This window comes from Schistocerca cancellata, chromosome 7, assembly GCF_023864275.1.
Source record: "Schistocerca cancellata isolate TAMUIC-IGC-003103 chromosome 7, iqSchCanc2.1, whole genome shotgun sequence".
NCBI classification, from domain to species: Eukaryota; Metazoa; Arthropoda; class Insecta; order Orthoptera; family Acrididae; genus Schistocerca; species Schistocerca cancellata.
The window spans coordinates 30,352,058-30,371,503 of record NC_064632.1 but is presented as its reverse complement, the minus strand read 5'-3'; the positions used below and the strand labels follow the sequence as shown (position 1 = coordinate 30,371,503).

The 19,446-nt window shown below is 44.4% G+C and overlaps 1 protein-coding gene across 1 annotated transcript in view; it reads left to right on the top strand.

Moving 5' to 3' along the window:
• The window catches only part of LOC126091920 (serine/arginine repetitive matrix protein 1-like), a 369,225-nt gene extending 350,159 nt beyond the window's left edge, over nt 1-19,066 (top strand). The window contains exons 6-8 of the mRNA XM_049907238.1: nt 3,935-4,141; nt 11,197-11,365; nt 16,646-19,066. Of these exons, the coding sequence (XP_049763195.1) occupies nt 3,935-4,141; nt 11,197-11,365; nt 16,646-17,418 (1,149 nt within the window). The 3' untranslated portion in view covers nt 17,419-19,066. The remainder of the gene's footprint in view (nt 1-3,934; nt 4,142-11,196; nt 11,366-16,645) is intronic.
• Nucleotides 19,067-19,446: the final 380 nt, after the last annotated feature.

Sequence of the window (19,446 nt, the reverse complement as noted above, 5' to 3'; positions counted from 1 at the left end):
TATGCGCCACTACTTATTGGAACTTCATAAAACTTAGGGACTGAAACGGGAAAATCTCACGATGAACCACAACAAATTCCGGATGTTTTCAACCGAAACTGGTCTAGAAAAAAACGGTGTTGCATTTCTTACTGAGCGCCCCTCGTATGTACCATACTGTTAAATTTTTACTTGAAATAACTGAAATAAACTGTGTCTTATGCGGATCAAATATGTACACCCACACATCAAGTACATTACAACCTAAGGCCACTCAGCCAGTCGAATATACAACGAAGTAGAAGACTTCAAGTTTATGAAATTGATACTAAAGACACTGCGTAATTAAATTAGCTTTCTCCTGAATTAGTTGATCATTTGCAGGTTCAATAGATCCAAATTTTGCCAAATGACTACCAATGCATAAAAGTATACCAAAGTTGTTTCACAGAGTAATATGCACTTTTAATTTTGAATGCGAAGGACTCCTATTATAATTTGAAATATAATTTAAAACAAGAAATTGTTCACAGGAAATTAGATGCCTTTCTGTCTGTACTCCGTATTTTCTTATGTGAAAGATTCTTAATTTTAAACCGCGAAAACGTAACAAAAACAATTCTTGGAGTAATACCTATTGCAGCTGTCGAAAACTGAGTCACTTATTTCATGGTATAGAAAAAAAGACATAATTCACCATACCTTCCATTCAGCAACTTTAATCTAGTAGCGTGTACTCGTATTAATGGTAATAGTGATGCAGGTTTTCATTAAACACTACGTAATTTGCATTCACAAGTACAAAGTCCGTGGACACTCTTCAAATACAACATGCGCAAGAGACTGGTGTTGTACAATGTGCCGTCCCTGATTTTTGACAGTAGTATGTTCTACAAATATCCAGATACTTGGAAATGGCCTGGAGAGAGAGAAGAGACAGCAGCAGTTGGAAGCAATGAATGAGATACTAACAAGAGGGAGATAGTAGTACTAGGGCAGAACGAAAGAGCCTGTTACTGTGAGACAGCGGACTGTGACCGAGATAAACAAAGAGGTAATGACATTGAGTTAGGCTGAATGAGTAAGTGAGAACAGGCGAGTGGCAGCGGATGGAAACGATGGCCTAATGGATGTGAACGAGGTACAGTTATGGAAGCTTGTGGGAATGATACGTCATTTGCATGCTAAAAAGAGTGCGAATTTGTTCGCATATCAAAATGTGAAAAATTTTAAAGGTGATGTTGAAGGTAAAATGAGGCAGCTGTATCCCACTTTTCCGTCACAGTCTTTTAAAACCAGAAGCATATTAGCGCTTTTTAGCTCCAATAGGAGAATTTTTTCACTGGTAAGACTCTTGTTAGATGGGCAGATCACATAACTAATGAGGAGGTACTGAATAGGATTGGGGAGAAGAGGAGTTTGTGGCACAACTTGACCAGAAGAAGGCATCGGTTGGTAGGACATATTCTGAGGCATCAAGGGATCACCAATTTAGTATTGGAGGGCAGCGTGGAGGGTAAAAATCGTAGGGGGAGACCAAGAGATGAATACACTAAGCAGATTCAAGAAGGATGTAGGTTGCAGTAGGTACTGGGAGATGAAGAAGCTTGCACAGGATAGAGTAGCATGGAGAGCTGCATCAAACTAGTCTCAGGACTGAAGACCACAACAACAAGACTCTTGTGCCAATTTGTAATATGTGAAATCTGGTTTAATGGCGTAGAAATGAGGCGTGTGTATTCTTGATAAATTTGAAAGTACACGCCAATTCTTTTCGGTCACCTGTTATTTCCAGTGCTTTAGAAATACTGCACAACTGTGTCCACACAATCTTAATTTTAGCTCAGTAGTGCTAGCCCTTGAATTTCTCTCGGAAAGTTAGGAAGTGTGGCTGAGACGTCTGACAGAGGGGTTCCCGTAGCATGTCTTCCGTGGCTAAGCCGCCCCTGATAGTACCCACTACAGGCTGGACTTAACGCACTGTCCGGACACGGATCATAGCGCAGGGCGAAGAGCGAGTGCCCGCCAGTCTGCTGTTACTACGCTTTCGCCCCCGCCTGCTGCGAGAGAAAGTCGACCTTGCCGGCTACGGATACCTAATTTGGCGATGGTCAGCGATTGTGATAATGTCCGTAGATTTTGACATACAGACATTTTATTAGCCAACGCGCCATATGCAGCAGCAGCTTTCCCTTCGACAGACCGCACATGCTGCTTTTCGTCCCCTGAACAATTTGCTAGAACGACGCGTGAGTGTTGCGAGACGTCATAGCAGTTTACTTAGCAACGAATTGGGGAACCACGTCGTCACTGCTCTTCAGTCGATGGCGCCAGATGGGCCTGTGGCTCGATACGGCTTTCTCCCGTTCCGGCATGACAGTACAACCGCGACGGATTACGTAAGAACCTGTTTCATTTATTACACCGATCAGGCGAGCGAAGTGACCCTTGCAGCAGTATGCAGACGACTTTGGCGCAAGAAGCCGGCGTAAAAACTTTTGAAATGTCTGTGTTCTTGTTGTGGTGATGCCAGATATGAGAGAAAGGAGAGGTCTAAAACTGGTGCAACATATAACAGCTGCTCTGTAAGAGCACCAAGGCTGCCGCCATACTCAATTTCAGTGTCCAGTGGAGGGAACCACTGCATGACAACTGTACAGCCGTTTCCATAACCCTTTAACTGACAGTTTTGCTCTCCAGAAACAATGATTTTTCATTAGACACTGTGCGAGTGCAAGGAGCCCTAAGCCATTTAAGATGCAGTTTTGCTTTTTCATCTACTTGCTGCACGCAGCTGGCATATCCTATGTTTGTAACGCGGTGTTATGTCACCAGATGACACACATACAGCCGATGGGTTGCTGGAAATGTGTGAGCTACCAGAAGGTACTCTCAAAAATAAAAATAGGCAGGTGCGAGTAGCACTCACGTACTGAGGGTTCAGGGAAAACTTAATTATTCATTCAGTCCGAGAATCGAGGATCTCCGCCCATTTCTGCCTGTTATCGATATTGGTACTGCGTAAGTATCGGTCCCAGGCATTCCAAGACTTTCAAGAATCCAGAATGAGATTTTCACTCTGCAGCGGAGTGTGCGCTGATATGAAACTTCCTGGAAGATTAAAACTGTGTGCCCGACCGAGACTCGAACTCGGGACCTTTGCCTTTCGCGGGCAAGTGCTCTACCATCTGAGCACCGAAGCACGACTCACGCCCGGTCTCACAGCTTTACTTCTGCCAGTATCTCGTCTCCTACCTTCCAAACTTTACAGAAGCTCTCCTGCGAACCTTGCAGAACTAGCACTCCTGAAAGAAAGGATATTGCGGACACATGGCTTAGCCACAGCCTAGGGGATGTTTCCAGAATGAGATTTTCACTCTGCCGCGGAGTGTGCGCTGATATGAAACTTCCTGCCAGATTAAACCTGTGTGCCGGACCGAGACTCGAACTCGGGGCCTTTGCCTTTCGCGGGCAAGTGCTCTACCATCTGAGCTACCCAAGCACGACTCACGCCCCGTCCTCACAGCTTTAGTTCCGCCAGTACCTCGTCTCCTACCTTCCAAACTTCACAGAAGCTCTCCTGCGAACCTTGCAGAACTAGCACTCCTGAAAGAAAGGATACTGCGGAGACATGGCTTAGCCACAGCCTAGGGGATGTTTCCAGAATGAGATTTTTCACTCTGGAGCGGAGTGTGCGCTGATATGAAACTTCTTGGCAGATTAAAACTGTGTGCCGGACCGAGACTCGAACTCGGGACCTTTGCCTTGCCCGCGAAAGGCAAAGGTCCCGAGTTCGAGTCTCGGTCCGGCACACAGTTTTAATCTACCAGGAAGTTTGAAATGAAAAATTAATTTATTTATTTTTTTCGAAGTAAGAATTTAAAAATTTTGAGTGACTCTCATAGAGTTGTAAGTAGAGAGAGAGAGTGACGGTTGTTGTCTCCCCCTCGGCCAGTCTGACATGGAGACGACGGATGCCGGGGTGACAGAGGACGAGACGTCGCCGCGGCACCACTCGACTCCCGGCGGGGGCGGCAAGAGCCTGCGCTTCTTCGGCGACACGGACGCCGAGTCGGTCATCTCCATCCCTCCGCCGGCGGCGCCTCTCAGCCGCCGCTACAAGACCAACAGCGCGCTGCAGGCCAGCAGCAAGACTCTGCAGGTACCGTAGCTGAGCTGCCCACCCTCTCCCGTACATCGCTACGTGGAACGTGATAGTTTACAATTTAAGCTGTCGTGACCTGAAGAATGGAAGTGGAAAACGATCTAAGAGCCAAATCCCATATTTATCAGGAGAACAATCAAAGAACATGCTTCCCTTTTTGTACGTAACTTATTTCTATCCAAAAAAAATTAGGAAGTTATTCTGCTACCACAGAATTTTAATGCCCACCACATCATTCAAATTCTAAAGGTGGCAGGGGTAAAATACAGGGAGCGAAAGGCTATTTACAATTTGTACAGAAACCAGATGGCAGTCATAAGAGTCGAGGGGCATGAGAGGGAAGCAGTGGTTGGGAAGGGAGTGAGACAGGGTTGTAGCCTCTCCCCAATGTTATTCAATCTGTATATTGAGCAAGCAGTAAAGGAAACAAAAGAAAAATTTGGAGTAGATATTAAAATCCACGGACAACAAATAAAAACTTTGAGGTTCGCCGATGACATTGTAATTCTGTCAGAGACAGCAAAGGACTTGGAAGAGCAGTTGAACGGAATGGATGGTGTCTTGAAGGGAGGATATAAGATGAACATCAACAAAAGTAAAACGAGGTTAATGGAATGTAGTCGAATTAAGTCGGGTGATGCTGAGGGTATTAGATTAGGAAATGAGACACTTAAAGTAGTAAAGGAGTTTTGCTATTTGGGGAGCAAAATAACTGATGATGGCCGAAGTAGAGACGGTATAAAATTTAGACTGGCAATGGCAAGGAAAGCGTTTCTGAAGAAGAGAAATTTGTTAACATCGAGTATAGACTTAAGTGTCAGGAAGTCATTTCTGAAAGTATTTGTATGGAGTGTAGCCATGTATGGAAGTGAAACATGGACGGTAAATAGTTTGGACAAGAAGAGAATAGAAGCTTTTGAAATGTGGTGCTACAGAAGAATGCTGAAGATTAGATGGGTAGATCACATAACTAATGAGGAGGTATTGAATAGAATTAGGGGGAAGAGAAGTTTGTGGCACAACTTGACCAGAAGAAGGGATCGGTTGGTAGGACATGTTCTGAGGCATCAAGGGATCACCAATTTAGTATTGGAAGGCAGCGTGGAGGGTAAAAATCGTAGGGGGAGACCAAGAGATGAATACACTAAGCAGATTCAGAAGGATGTAGGTTGCAGTAGGTACTGGAAGATGAAGAAACTTGCACAGGATAGAGTAGCATGGAGAGCTGCATCAAACCAGTCTCAGGACTGAAGACAACAACAACAACAACAACATCAATGTGAAAAATATTAGACAAATTAGGAAATAAGTAATTTACCAAGAATATTCTAAGTGCCATACCACAAAACTGACTAGGTCTTAGTGCCAATAAGAAAGTTGTCCAAATAACTTACGGGTTTGCTGCCGGGTGACGTCGTCGACCACCGCCGATATTTCGACAGGAGCACAGCCTGCCATTCTCAACGCACAAATGCAAAAAGGAAGCAATGTGCAAGGGAATTTGATACCTCGGTTCACAGAGAAGAAACAAGGAAGATACCACACACAGAACAAGTGCCACCACTAGAGGCAGATCAAACGTGCGTTGCGCTATCAGCCTTCCGTGCAACGGGTGAGTGACCATAACAACGAAGTGGCACCTAAGTCTACGGCCTTTTCGCCTTACGCAGGAAGAATTTCCAACAGGATTGGCCGTATTTTGCTGAAATATGATGTGAAATGTGTTTTTCGACCACCTTCTAAGATTAAGACCCTGTTGGCGTCCGTAAAAGATGATCTCGGTTTGCGTAAGGCTGGTGTCTATCGTATTCCTTGCAGTTATGGCATGTCATATATTGGTCAGACAATCAGGACTGTGGAAGACCGGTGTATTGAACATAAGCGTCACACACGCTTACAACAGCCGAGCAAATCCGCTATTGCAGAACATTGCCTTGACACCGGTCATCCTATGGAATACAACAACACGGAGTTTCTGGCGTGCACGTCCAGCCCTTGGGATAGTGTTATTAAGGAAGCTGTTGAAATCAAACTATCAAGCAACCTTATAAACATAGATGGTGGATTTGTTTAGATGCTGCTTGGAATCCGGCTCTGTCTCTCATCAAAAAAACAGAAGGACAGAATTAATGCTACCTCACCTGTTGATTAATAGTCACTATCGATATTTCTGATGTTGGTTATCTTTGTTTGTGTTGACACTTGTTCTGTGTGTGGTATCTTCCTTGTTTCTCCTCTATGAACCGAGGTATTAAATTCCCTTGCACATTGCTTCCTCCTTGCATTTGTGCGTTGAGAATGGCAGGCTGTGCTCCAGTCGAAATATCGGCGGTGGGCGACGACGTCACCCAGCAGCAAACCCGTAAGTTATTGAAACATTCAATTCGCCGGGAACAGTTAAGGTCTCACAATAAAAAAGTTGTTGTTCCAAGTGCATTAACACGGAAACACTAAACTGTAGTCAACAAAAACCATTTCTTATGTCTTTTACCTTTTTTGTCATGAGTAACAAAATTAAATTCACGGGAGATAATTCCTCAGTATTGACTTCTGTTTCTTACACAATTCCATTCTTGGGATCAGATGCTGCAGAGTTCGTGTAAAGCTCCTTGAGCTGTTAAGAAAGAAATGGCAACATCGTCAACAAGTATTTCTGTTTTGCAAGACTGATCTTTCACATGAAGTACGGCATGGCATACGTCTGCCACGGTCTTTCCTCTTCTGAGTTGTGTTGTTGTACTCTTCAGTCCAAAGACTGGTTTGATGCAGCTCTCCATGCTGCTGCCATCCTGTGCAAGCCTCTTCATCTCCGAGTAACTACTGCAATCCGCATCCTTCTGAATTTGCTTACCGTATCCGTCTTTTGGTCTCCGTCTACGATTTTTACCGCCCACACTTCCCTCCAGTAATAAACTGGTGATCCCTTGATGTCTCAGAATGAGTCCTATCAACCGATCCCTTCTTTTAGTCAAGTTGTGACACAATTTCTTTTCTCCCGAGTTCTGTTCAGTACCTCCCCATTAGTTACGCTACCTACCGATCTAATCTTCAGCATTCGTCTGTAAGGTTCTATTCTCTTCTTGGCTACACTATGTGTCGCTTCCACATATGACTACACTCCATACAAATACTTTCAGAAAATACTTCCTAACACTTACTTCTATATTCGATGTTAAGAAATTTCTCTTCTTTCAGAAACGCTTTTCTTGCCATTGCCAGTCCACATTTTATATCCTCGCTACTTTGGCCATCATCTGTTATTTTTCTACCCAAATAGCAAAACTCATCTACTACCTTAAGTGTCTCGTCTCCTAATCTAATTCTCTTAGCATCATCGCCGGCCGAAGTGGCCGTGCGGTTCTAGGCGCTGCAGTCTGGAACCGCGAGACCGCTACGGTCGCAGGTTCGAATCCTGCCTCGGGCATGGATGTGTGTGATGTCCTTAGGTTAGTTAGGTTTAAGTAGTTCGAAGTCTAGGGGACTGATGACCTCAGATGTTCAGTCCCATAGTGCTCAGAGCCATTTGAACCATTTCTTAGCATCATCTGATTTAATTCGACTACATTCCATTAAGATTGTTTGGCCATCGATGATGTTCGTCTTGTATCATCCTTTCAACACGCTGTCCGTTCCTTACAGATCCTCTTCCAAGTCTTTTACTGTCTCTGACGGAATTACAGCGGCGTCAGCAAACCTCAAAGTTTTTATTTCTTCTCCCTGAACTTTAATTCCTGCTCTCAATTTTATTTGGTTTCCTTTACTGTCTGCTCAATGTACAAATTGAATAACATCGGGTATACGCTACAATCCTGTCTCGCTACCTTCGACTGTTGGTTCCCTCTTTTGAATACACTGACATTTTTCCGTTCTTCTGTTTCAAAGTAAGCATTTGTAATAACTACTTGAGATGGATCAGTATAAGCCAATGTGATCATATTGTATCTGGAGATCTTACACGCCTACATTGAAAACAATGTTTCAGCAGAATCTTTAAAATCAAAAATGTTGTCTGCACTGAAATTAGATGGAATGAGTTCATTGCTTTAGGTGACTCAATAGTCGTGTACAAATGTTTCAGAACAAAGACCTGGACGCATGGCACTTTAGAATTCCAGAGGGAAAGCACTTCTTTGCACAATGGCCGTGTACCTTCTAGTAATGCATGTTTGAAGAATTTTCTCTGTGATTTGACATGTGAAACAAGTCTAGGGATGTGCAACACACTACCGAGAACACAACAGTTCTGAGAAAGCGTTTAGACGTTTTCCATTTGACAGATTTTATTTATTTTATTTTTTATTTTTTATTGTTTTTTGTTGGGCATATAAAATGCCTAGTATGTGACATCACTTCCTGACGCAAAAATGTGTCTCGCCAGGCTACTTGCAGCGTCCGATGATGCTCGTGCTATTCTTGGTAGAGTGCGCCATTTTTTTCTAGAATGACGACGTCTCTACTGAATTTGGTGCTCGCCAATTTAAACACCATCTGTAACGTACAACATTTTTTAGTAAACAGTTTTTTTTTTGCTGAACTTAAGGCGCGCGTACTGACTGCCCTTGTTGCTCCTGACATTTCAAAGCATTCACTGGCTCAGAATTACTCCCAAGACGCAAAGTTCCTATCCCGAAGTAGTTAGAAGGGTGGAAATACTTTGTTTTCCATTTAAAGGTCCGATTGGTGGCGAAATGGAAACCGCTGTGAAAATCAAAAATGCCTTATTTGCAACATTTAGCCATACTTTCTGCAGACATTTGTCGTAGCGTTGTACCAACTTTACAGGGGTTGTGGGCTATCGTCGAAGTCCATATCTAAAGTAAACTAGAAGGTAATAAGTAATATTAATAACAACTGCAATACCAGCCAGTTTCACTCATGAAGAATTAGCGCGTAGGGTGGAATATGTCTCGTTCTCTATCATCGAACTGAGGGGGCCGTAGATGATGATTGGTTTGTGGCGCGCTTAACTGCGCGGTCATCAGCGCCCGTACAAAGTCCCAATTTTTACACAGTTCTTATACTTTCTCAATCTTTTTCCAGTCTTGTCACTCTCACAAATGATGATGATGAAATGGTGAGGACAACACCAACATCCTGTCCCCGGGCAGAGAAAATCCCCAACCCGGCTGGGAATCGAACACGGGCCCCTAGACCACGAGCTGCGGACGGGAGGCTATAGAGCTTCGGATGCTTACTGCAGCAGCCTTCACTGCGATACAGGGAAGGAGGGGTGAGGCGGAGAAATGCAGGAATCAGCACACCAAGGCTTCGGGATGGACTTCGGACTTTAATTAAAACCGCATATCCTTCTGCTGCCTTTATCCACTGTTATAGTCACAGACTTAATCTCAAACTTTCCCAATCTGTGACTTTTATTGAGAAAACCAGAGAATTATTTGTTTCTAGTAATGATTTCTCCTCTTTCTTCTCACATTCCACGTCAAGTATAGATACCCTTAAAAGCCTTTGCCCAAAAGAAGATGCCAATCGTCGAACATACACAATGGAATTTTGCTTCCTGGCTCCTCCGATCTTCTCAGTACCTCATCATCCCCAACTATCAACCCAGCCGATCTCCATTACGCGTCATGTCCGCCTTTCACAAACTTCAGTTCTCCTATCGTTCTGTTTTCTCAATGTCCATGCTCCTGCTCTGTACGAGACCACACTCCGTATCAGGCATTTCATTAGTCTTTTTTTTTTTTTAATTCCATGTTCAAACCACTAGCTAGGAGTCTTTCCTGCTTTTGAAATGCTTCCTTCGCCAGCGCCGTTCTGACTCTTGAGTGCTGTTCATAATGTGCCTCTTCCCCTAAACCACCTTCCTAAATACTGGAATGCTCTCGCTTGTTCTACTGTTTCTGGCCCTAACTTATACTTCGTTCTTCTTTTCTTTAAGCATATTACAGTGCCTTTCGTTTCCTTTTCCTTTATTTTTATACTGTGTACTATACAGGCTTCATTCATGTTATTTCGTACGTGTGGTACGTAAAATACCATCTACGGGTTAAGGGCGGACTCACTTTTCGCGAGCTACAAAAGTATTCCACAATTTTTTTTAGATCCAGGCCTTTTGCCAATCAACTTTAGGAGCGAATTTTCTGCTCCCGTTAATAGCATTTCTCCGCGAGGTGTTGCTGTGTGGCAGGACTTTTCAAAGTTCCTTTCCAAGAGATGCTGTAAAATCCAACTACCGTTTCGGAAAGTCAAGCTTTAAAGCCACCGAAATTGGTCCCTACAAAACCCTTTTAGGAGGATTACAGGAAGACAGGACCATCAGGATGGGGAAAAAACAACTCGTCCCTCAGATAACGGAAACTGGTTTCAATGTCCACCGTCAGGAAAAGTCTTACGGCTATTATTGAATGTAGTCATTCCCGATATGGCCGTTATAAATATGTATTGCCATTGCAATTTCGAAGTTTTCTCATTTTGAAGCAAAGCATGACGTTATAACCACTCTGCAATATTAAGTCATGCTGGAACATAGTTCCTAGCAGTCTGAATACAAATACGTATAGACATATAATTTTACTCACTTTTTCCCACAACGTGTGGGAAGTACAATAACACCCGCATGGTTTGTGCTAACATGGTATGTGGAAAAGCGGGTATACTTACACCACCATACGTATTTGGATCCAGACTGCTGGCAGCCATGTTCCACTATCTTTCGACTTAACACTGTACAGAGGTTTTAACATCCCGCTATATTTGAAAATGACAGCATGCAGAAATTGTAATCGTGATAAATATTTTTAACGACCACAAGCGGCATGATTACGTTCAATAGACAATGACATGTCACAAATGTTATTCCTTGTCTGCATAAACACTTGGCAAGAGTTGGCAATATGGAAGGTTTCTCCCCTGCCCTGCCGCCATGGGTAATCCGATCTCATCCCCTCCACACCTCCCCCCTCCCCCTCTCTCTGCGCAGATGCGCCGTCTGTCGTGACGCACGCTCTAGGACAGAGGGAGAAAGTAAAATTGTCTGTGCCCTGTCGATAACTGCGGACTGAGGTGTTGATGGCATTGTTGTTGGAAAGCAGGTGCCGACCAGCACGGGCGCGCCTCCTTCCGGAACCCTGAAGGCGGGCGGCGAGCGGCGGCACCACCGTAGCGCCGGAGACGTGGCCACCTCGTCGGCGGAGTCCACCACCGAGGGCGACTCCAGCCAGCAGTCGCAGCGCTCCGTCGTCTACCTGCACGCCGCCACAGGTACAGCCCGCCGCTCACCTCACACGCTTTCCGTTTAGAGTCGATGCACAGACGACTGTGCAGTGACACTGCTTTCATTTCGCATAATTGCTGTGCAAAATTGTCTACTTTCTCAGCAATTTCCTAATGTGTTTGTTGTACAAAGGTGGATCCTTTTTCCCTCCCCTATATTTTTGCTACGCACATACTTCTCTAGCACGTGGTGGGCAATACCTTTAAATTCCGACCAAAGATGCTCAATATCTGTGTGTCCCGCGGTGAATGCTTGGAGCTCACTATGAAGATATTGATTAATTTCGTGAAGATAGTCACGGAAACCACAAATTGCTTCTCTTCCATTTAAACGAAATTTGTGGGCTCTTTTTAATTTCAGCTTCACCAAATGTCAGATGCTTCCCAGGATTTTTGAAAAAATGCACTGAATTAAGCTAACTCAAAACTGACGTAAACAGCTCCGAAACAGCTGCCTGTAGCAGTGAAAACACCGCAGAACAAGAAACACTAATTTACTGAGCCCGACTTGCTATTTCCGACGTATGTAACAAAAAAGTATGGTGCCAACTTACAAGAAATAAAACTGCAAATTTCATTCCCACAGACAATGTCATTTACTGGGATATATATGACACATTTTCCTCTAAATAAATCGTACTCTTTTTTAAAACGTAAGATAAAAGGTGTCGATTCTGCATTCCATAACGCATGGCCAGAAAAAAAGCGCTCCTGCTAATCATGATTGCATGAAATAAAAACAAACTAATAGGTAATGCAGATACTAGTGCCTTTTTGTATTCTTGCCTAACTATATTGTCTTTAAAAAGTTGGTTTAAATAATCGGGAAGTTGCTCACCAGATGGCCATAGCTTGTTAATTCGTCCCTGCACTCATAATTATTGGTTCAGACTAGACAAACATCACTTTCGTCAACGTATGTTCTCAGGCTGAAATAGATCACATAACAGCCTACAGCATAATGAGAGAAAGCAGGCAGTTACTGAAATAATTACAACGTAGCGTTTAATAAGATCAACATCACACTCCATGCGAAATCCCATTTGAATTTTTTTAAAGAAAAGGAAAAAAACAGCAGTGCCACGTTGATACTTCTGTACAGTTTTGTTCAGTCTCTGCCTAAATCACTATTCTGAATGCGCATTGCATGCTCGTGCCAGTTTGACGACCAAATAGATTCCTTCTCCTCTGGAAAATCTGTCTTACTCCTTTGTATCAGAATATTGCAGAACAAACTAAGTAGGATGATGGTTCCACCAATGGTGAATAATGATGATATAATAATAAAACTTATTTCGAAGCCTATTGAGAACAAGTTCTATTATACAAGTATTTTACAGCTGACAAGAACATTATATTTCAGTTTTCTGTAGCTTTTCGTTTGTAATTATCTTTGTTTGATATAAATTTACATTGTAAATCTCTTTATATTAACTGTTTCATTTATTAATTTATTGAATACTTACTATGGAAAACTTAATATAAATTGATCATTTGGCAGCATTTTGCAGTTTACGTACATTTCGTTAAATAGTTAAGGTAGTCACCACCAGGTGCCATCAGCTCACAGGGTGAACTGTTAAGTGCCCACGCTTACTCCAGCACACGCCATTAGCCTGCAATGCGACTGACACGGGAGATACGAGATGTCCCCTGTCTTAGTGTAAGCAGAATGGTCTCTCTCTCTCTCTCTCTCTCTCTCTCTCTCTCTCTCTCTCTCTTACGGGTCGTCAGGCGCGTTGTCTCTGGTGTTTTAGCAGATATTTGCTATTTCGTTTTTGTTAGGTGAAGTCAGCCCAAGCAAATGCTGCCCATCACCACTTTCCTGTGATGCCCAGTGTCGAAGGAAAACGTCGGTTTATTTCCAACAACAAACAAAAAAATTTTAAAGTGAAATTTTATGTACCCATTCGACAGAGTGATCCCAAATTAGTCTAGTGTGATAGTCGTTTTACCGATATCTATTAACAAGGACAGTCAAAAATGAAGAGTAACCAGTATTTCAGCAGTGGAGCAGCGCTGTTTCTTGGCGGTAGCAGTCAGCGCGGATGAGGACCGCGTTGTCGCTTCTGGGGTACCGGTTATGTTTCGTGTTTTCTTGTCCCTGTTTACACAAATCGATAAAGTGAATATCACACTAGACTGATGTGGAACGTCTGTATACAGGGTGAAAAGTATTTAAACCGACAAACTCTGGGAGGTTGTAGGGGACATCAAAACAAATATTTTTCCCTAATGTCATTTTTTCCTATGAGTAGTATTTAAATCGGTAGAGGAAGATTTCTCTGGCGGCAAATTAATTAAACCAACAAAAAAGTCCAGAGGGGACATATCTGGGGATCGAGCAGGCCACGGTACAGGACCACCTCTGCCAATCCACGTTTCTGGGAACCGTCGGTCCAGGAATCGACGCGCACGACGACTGAAATGTGAGGGCGCCCCGTCATGTTGGAACCACATGCGTTGTCTTGTAGGGAGCGGGACGTTTTCCAGCAATTCTGGCAATGCTCTGGCGAGAAAATTGTAGTAGTGCCTGCCATTTAATGGCCTAGGTTGCCGATACGGCCAGTCAAACACTCCCCAACAACACCGACCCACACATTAACGAAGGACCGCACTTGAGCGCTAGTAACTGTGGCATGTGGGTTATCCTCACTCCAAACATGCGAATTGTGCATGTTGAAGACTCCATCACGCCCTAACGTTGCTTCATCGGTAAACAACACAGAGGACGGAAATGTAGGATGCATTTTACAGTGTCCCAGGTACCAAAAACTGGTTCAAATGGCTCTGAGCACTATGGGACTTAACTGCTGACGTCGTCAGTCCCCTAGAACTTAGAACTACTTAAACCTAACTAATCTAAGGACATGACACACATCCATGCCCGAGGCAGGATTCGAACCTGCGACCGTAGCGGTCTCGCGGTTCCAGACTGTAGCGCCCAGAACCTCAAGGCCACTCCGGCCGGCGTCCCAGGTACCACTGCGAAAACTGTGCTCTGGGTGGATAATCAACTGGTTCCAGGTTGTGGACACGCTGTAAGTGAAATGGACGTAACAATTGCTGTCGAAGGACTGTTCTTACATTCGTGTGATTCGTCCCCATGTTACGTGCAATTGCACGAGTGCTGATTGAAGGATCCCGCTCCACATGCTGCAAGACAGCTTCCACAAATTGTAACGTTCTTACCGTGTGACGGCGTCCCTGTCCAGGTAACCTGCTAAATGGCCCGGTCTCACGACGACGTTGGTACACAGCAGCAAAGGTGGCATGATGCGGGATACGGCGATTAGGACATTGTTGTTGATAAACCCGCTGTGCAGCTCGTCTGCTGTGGTGCGCTACGTAGTACGCACCAACCATATCAGCGTACTCACTCCAGGCGTATCGCTCCATTAGTAAACAGAGACAATGCACTACTACACTGGTGGACAGCAGTTGTCTACAACTGAAGAGCGTAATACGCCCTCTAACAACTGAAGATCGTAATACGGCCTCCACTGGTTTAAATACTCCTCATAGGACCTAGTAGATAGTGTCGGAAGTTCCATGCGGCTTTTCGCGGATGATGCTGTAGTATACAGAGAAGTTGCAGCATTAGAAAATTGTAGCGAAATGCAGGAAGATCTGCAGCGGATAGGCACTTGGTGCAGGGAGTGGCAACTGACCCTTAACATAGACAAATGTAATGTATTGCGAATACATAGAAAGAAGGATCCTTTATTGTATGATTATATGATAGCGGAACAAACACTGGTAGCAGTTACTTCTGTAAAATATCTGGGAGTATGCGTGCGGAACGATTTAAAGTGGAATGATCATATAAAATTAATTGTTGGTAAGGCGGGTACCAGGTTGAGATTCATTGGGAGAGTCCTTAGAAAATGTAGTCCATCAACCAAGGAGGTGGCTTTCAAAACACTCGTTCGACCTATACTTGAGTATTGCTCATCAGTGTGGGATCCGTACCAGATCGGGTTGACGGAGGAGATAGAGAAGATCCAAAGAAGAGCGGCGCGTTTCGTCACAGGGTTATTTGGTAACCGTGATAGCGTTACGGAGATGTTTAGCAAACTCAAGTGGCAGACTCTGCAAGAGAGGCGCTCTGCATCGCGGTGTAGCTTGCTCGCCAGGTTTCGAGAGGCTGCGTTTCTGGATGAGGTATCGAATATATTGAAAGTCTCTTCGGGTTTGCTGCCGGATCCTAAAATCAACTTGACTCGATATTTCGGCGATCCAACTGTTCGCCATCTTCAGGAAATGCTGCTTCTGCTCATGAGTCCCGCCGAGAACTGAGATTCATTGTTCTCAGCTCTCAGCGGGCCTCATCAGCAGAAGCAGCATTTCCTGAAGATGGCGAACAGTTGGATCGCCGAAATATCGAGTCAAGTTGATTTTAGGATCCGGCAGCAAACCCGAAGAGACTTTCAAGACTTATTACGCCGGGAAAGCCATTGCTTCCCCCTACTTATACCTCCCGAGGAGATCACGAATGTAAAATTAGAGAGATTCGAGCGCGCACGGAGGCTTTCAGACAGTCGTTCTTCCCGCGAAGCATACGCAACTGGAACAGAAAAGGGAGGTAATGACAAAAAAATGGTTCAAATGGCTCTGAACATCTGAGGTCATCAGTCCCCTAGACTTAGAACTACTTAAACCTAACTAACCTAAGGACATCACACACATCCATGCCCGAGGCAGGATTCGAACCTGCGACCGTAGCAGTCGCGCGGTTCCGGACTGAAGCGCCTAGACCCGCTTGGCCACCGTGGCCGGCGGAGGTAATGACAGTGGCACGTAAAGTGCCCTCCGCCACACACCGTTGGGTGGCTTGCGAAGTATAAATGTAGATGTAGGAAAAAATGACATTAGGGAAAAATGTTTATTTTGATGTCCCCTACAACCTCCCAGAGTTTGTCGGTTTAAATACTTTTCACCCTGTAGAATGGGTACGTAGAGGTAGGCATAGCAGAAACAGAGATATTGCTCATCAAACCTTTCATGCTGACTCCATCTACACATTTCAAAAACGAAAATGCAAATATCCATCAATAAATCAGAGAAAATGTGCCAGGTGACTTTTACGAAGGACACACCGTGTGCGTATACATACAATACGGTATATAGCATTATACTGCAGCGCCAGTAAATCTTTTAATACTAATCTTCTGGTGAAGTCGTAAATGTTCTGTACTCGGAGAACAACAGTTTGTCACTCACGAGATGTGTGCTCGCCCGCCTGACCGTGCCCCGTCTGTGTTGCAGTGGGCGACATCCCGGGCCCCCGGTCACACGCCACGGCCCGCCGCGCGCAGAGCCGCGAGGAGCTGTCCTCGGTGACGTCATCGCAGCTGCAGCCGCAGACCAAGACCATCTCGCGGTCGATCTCGGTGCTGGCGCCGTGGCGGCCCAAGCACTACCGCGAGGGACTCGAGGTGCACTACACCAACGAGGACAACAACCGCAACTACATCAAGAACGGGCGGCCGCCCAAGGCGCCCTCCTCGGGCTCGCAGCACCGGCAGGCCCCGGCGGGGTCCGGCGCCACCACCACCAGCCGCGCCGTCTCCAGGCGGAGGAGCGGGGTCGCCGACGCCGCCTCCAAGATCCACGCCAAGCAGAAGGTCGCCAAGGCCGTGTCCGTCGAGTCGCTCAGCCACAAGAACGGGGCCAGCGGGGGCGTGAGGCACACCCTCGAGATGCGCAACTCCGCCAAGAAGAGGGCGGCAGGTGGCAGCGGGCTGGGACCCCCCGCCGGGTCGGTGGAGTCCCTGAGCCGCCACAGCGACCACAGCAATGCCCGCCTCCGAGGCAAGGAGAGGTCTTCCGCCTCCGGGAAGAACTCTGCCCTCAATGCTTCCGCCGTGGAGCTCAGTACTGCCGACGGCAGCAGCCGAGGCTACAAGAATTCCACCCACAAGAAGGAAGCGGACAGGACGAAGGACTCTGGCAAAGTTTCGAGATCGGCTTCGATGCCGAAGGACACCAGGGTGACGGCCGGGTGGTTCAAACTCAGAAATAAGAAGCAAGGGACCTGAAAGAACCGTCACATCACGCCCACCGAACGCGTACGCGTGGAGGCCTCGAGTTGTACCGCGCCTCGACTTCCGGCTTTAGTGCGTGCGAGAAATGTGTGAGGTTGCAGGTTGGACCGTAACTACCACTCGTAACAGACCTTAATCTCTTCACAACTGACGGTACTAAACTTGCACAGCTGGAGGTCAGAGATAATTGTGCCATTTTGTGGAATATTCGTTTCAGCATCTGTACAGCCATTTGCTTTCTAATTATATACGTGGTTATAATAACTAGTTAAATAGTCCCCGAACATAGTGTGCCGCCCCAGTCTTTTACGGCCTCGTTTTCGTATAGATTAACGAATACAAATGCTGCTCCTCTATATTAACAAGGGTTAACACACCTACAGTGGTGATAAAATCAGATAACTGAGCAGTAATTAAATGAAATACTAATGCAGTAAACTTCTCATGTACTGTACTTAACATTACAGGTACACTCCTAACAGTATGAAAGTTATTCTTTGTTCTCTCAGAATTTAGCGACATGTTAATGCTCTGAGACGAGTAAGTTGCTATTCTTGTAAATAAAACCTCATTCATTCCTCATTGTGAATATTGCTCTTCATTGCTAGCCAGTTACATCATTCTTGGGATGACAAAGTCTCCAGTTTGTGCAGCGCCACATTTACAATTATCATGTCAGTTCACCCTACCCTGATCCACAACGATTACTACTGTGGACTTGTCGAAGCTTCGCGCCCGTAATTACTGGAAAAGACTGTAAAGTGAATTATTTTGCTAGTTATACACACAGGCACATGCCCACATGACAAACATACACTTCACGACATCAGCAACTCTTACAGCACATTCTGAAATCCCATTGTACAAGTGAGAGTTCTGCAGCTTCTTTTCTTAAGTAATTTTGTAGTTTTTATCATTTTTGCCCAAAAATTATCATTTTTTGTTTACCATTAATATTCAAATCAATAACTCCCAAAATCATGTTGACATGAATTAACATAAGTTTGAATGTTTGTTTCTGACACAGAAACACACTTGCACAAACAAATTAAAGAACATCTAGCAATTATGTGCCATAAACAGCCACTCCCTCTTTCTGAGTGTCTGTAGTTGATGGCAGTGCAACAGTAGGTTACACAGAGTAGTCAAGATTCTGAGTTAGAGTTGGGAACAAGATACCACATGGACCTGAGAACCAAGCAAATATTCACTATTCATGGTAAATTTCCACAGAGCCAATTTTATCTTGCAGTGTGAGATGTGCTTATAAGGCACTTTGTCCACACACAGTTACTAACTACAACTGAAAATTAAAAAAACTGTGTGACTGACGTGTGTGTGTGTGTGTGTGTGTGTGTGTGTGTGTGTGTGTGTGTGTGTGTGTGTGACAGAGAGAGAGAGAGAGAGAGAGAGAGAGAGAGAACATTTTGTCTGCTAAAACTGCCATATCAATATGGATCAGTGGCACAGAATTCTATTAATACAGTCAGTTAAGACTAACAGAAAACTTTTAAAATTGTCATTTTTAATAGAAAATGTAAAAAATGTCATCTACCTTACCTGTACATTTGAATTTTTGTTAAGAGTGTGTAACATGGAGTCCTGTGTTTTTGACAAAAGTGCATTAAAGTACTGACACATATGTAGTTTTACTGTTTATTTCTTCCCTATCATTCACAAATAAGGGATCAAGGAGCTGTAAATCAGAGGTAAAACAGGACAGTGTAAAAATAAAATCAGTGATCGCCATCAACCATAACAAAGAGAGAGAAAAATAGCATTATTCTTGGGAAATTAATATTAAACAAATAATGAGAGGTGTACAGGGATGTTATTGGGCAACAAAATCTAATTTTTCCTGAATACTTTTCTGGACAGCTGCCAGGGATGTGGACACCTCTAGTTTCTCTCATTTACATTTCTTAAACTATTACATTTCTTAAACTATTACATTTCAACAAAGAAAAAAAACACTAACCTCAATATGTGTAATGTACAAGTTTATTTGTGAGAACTACATGA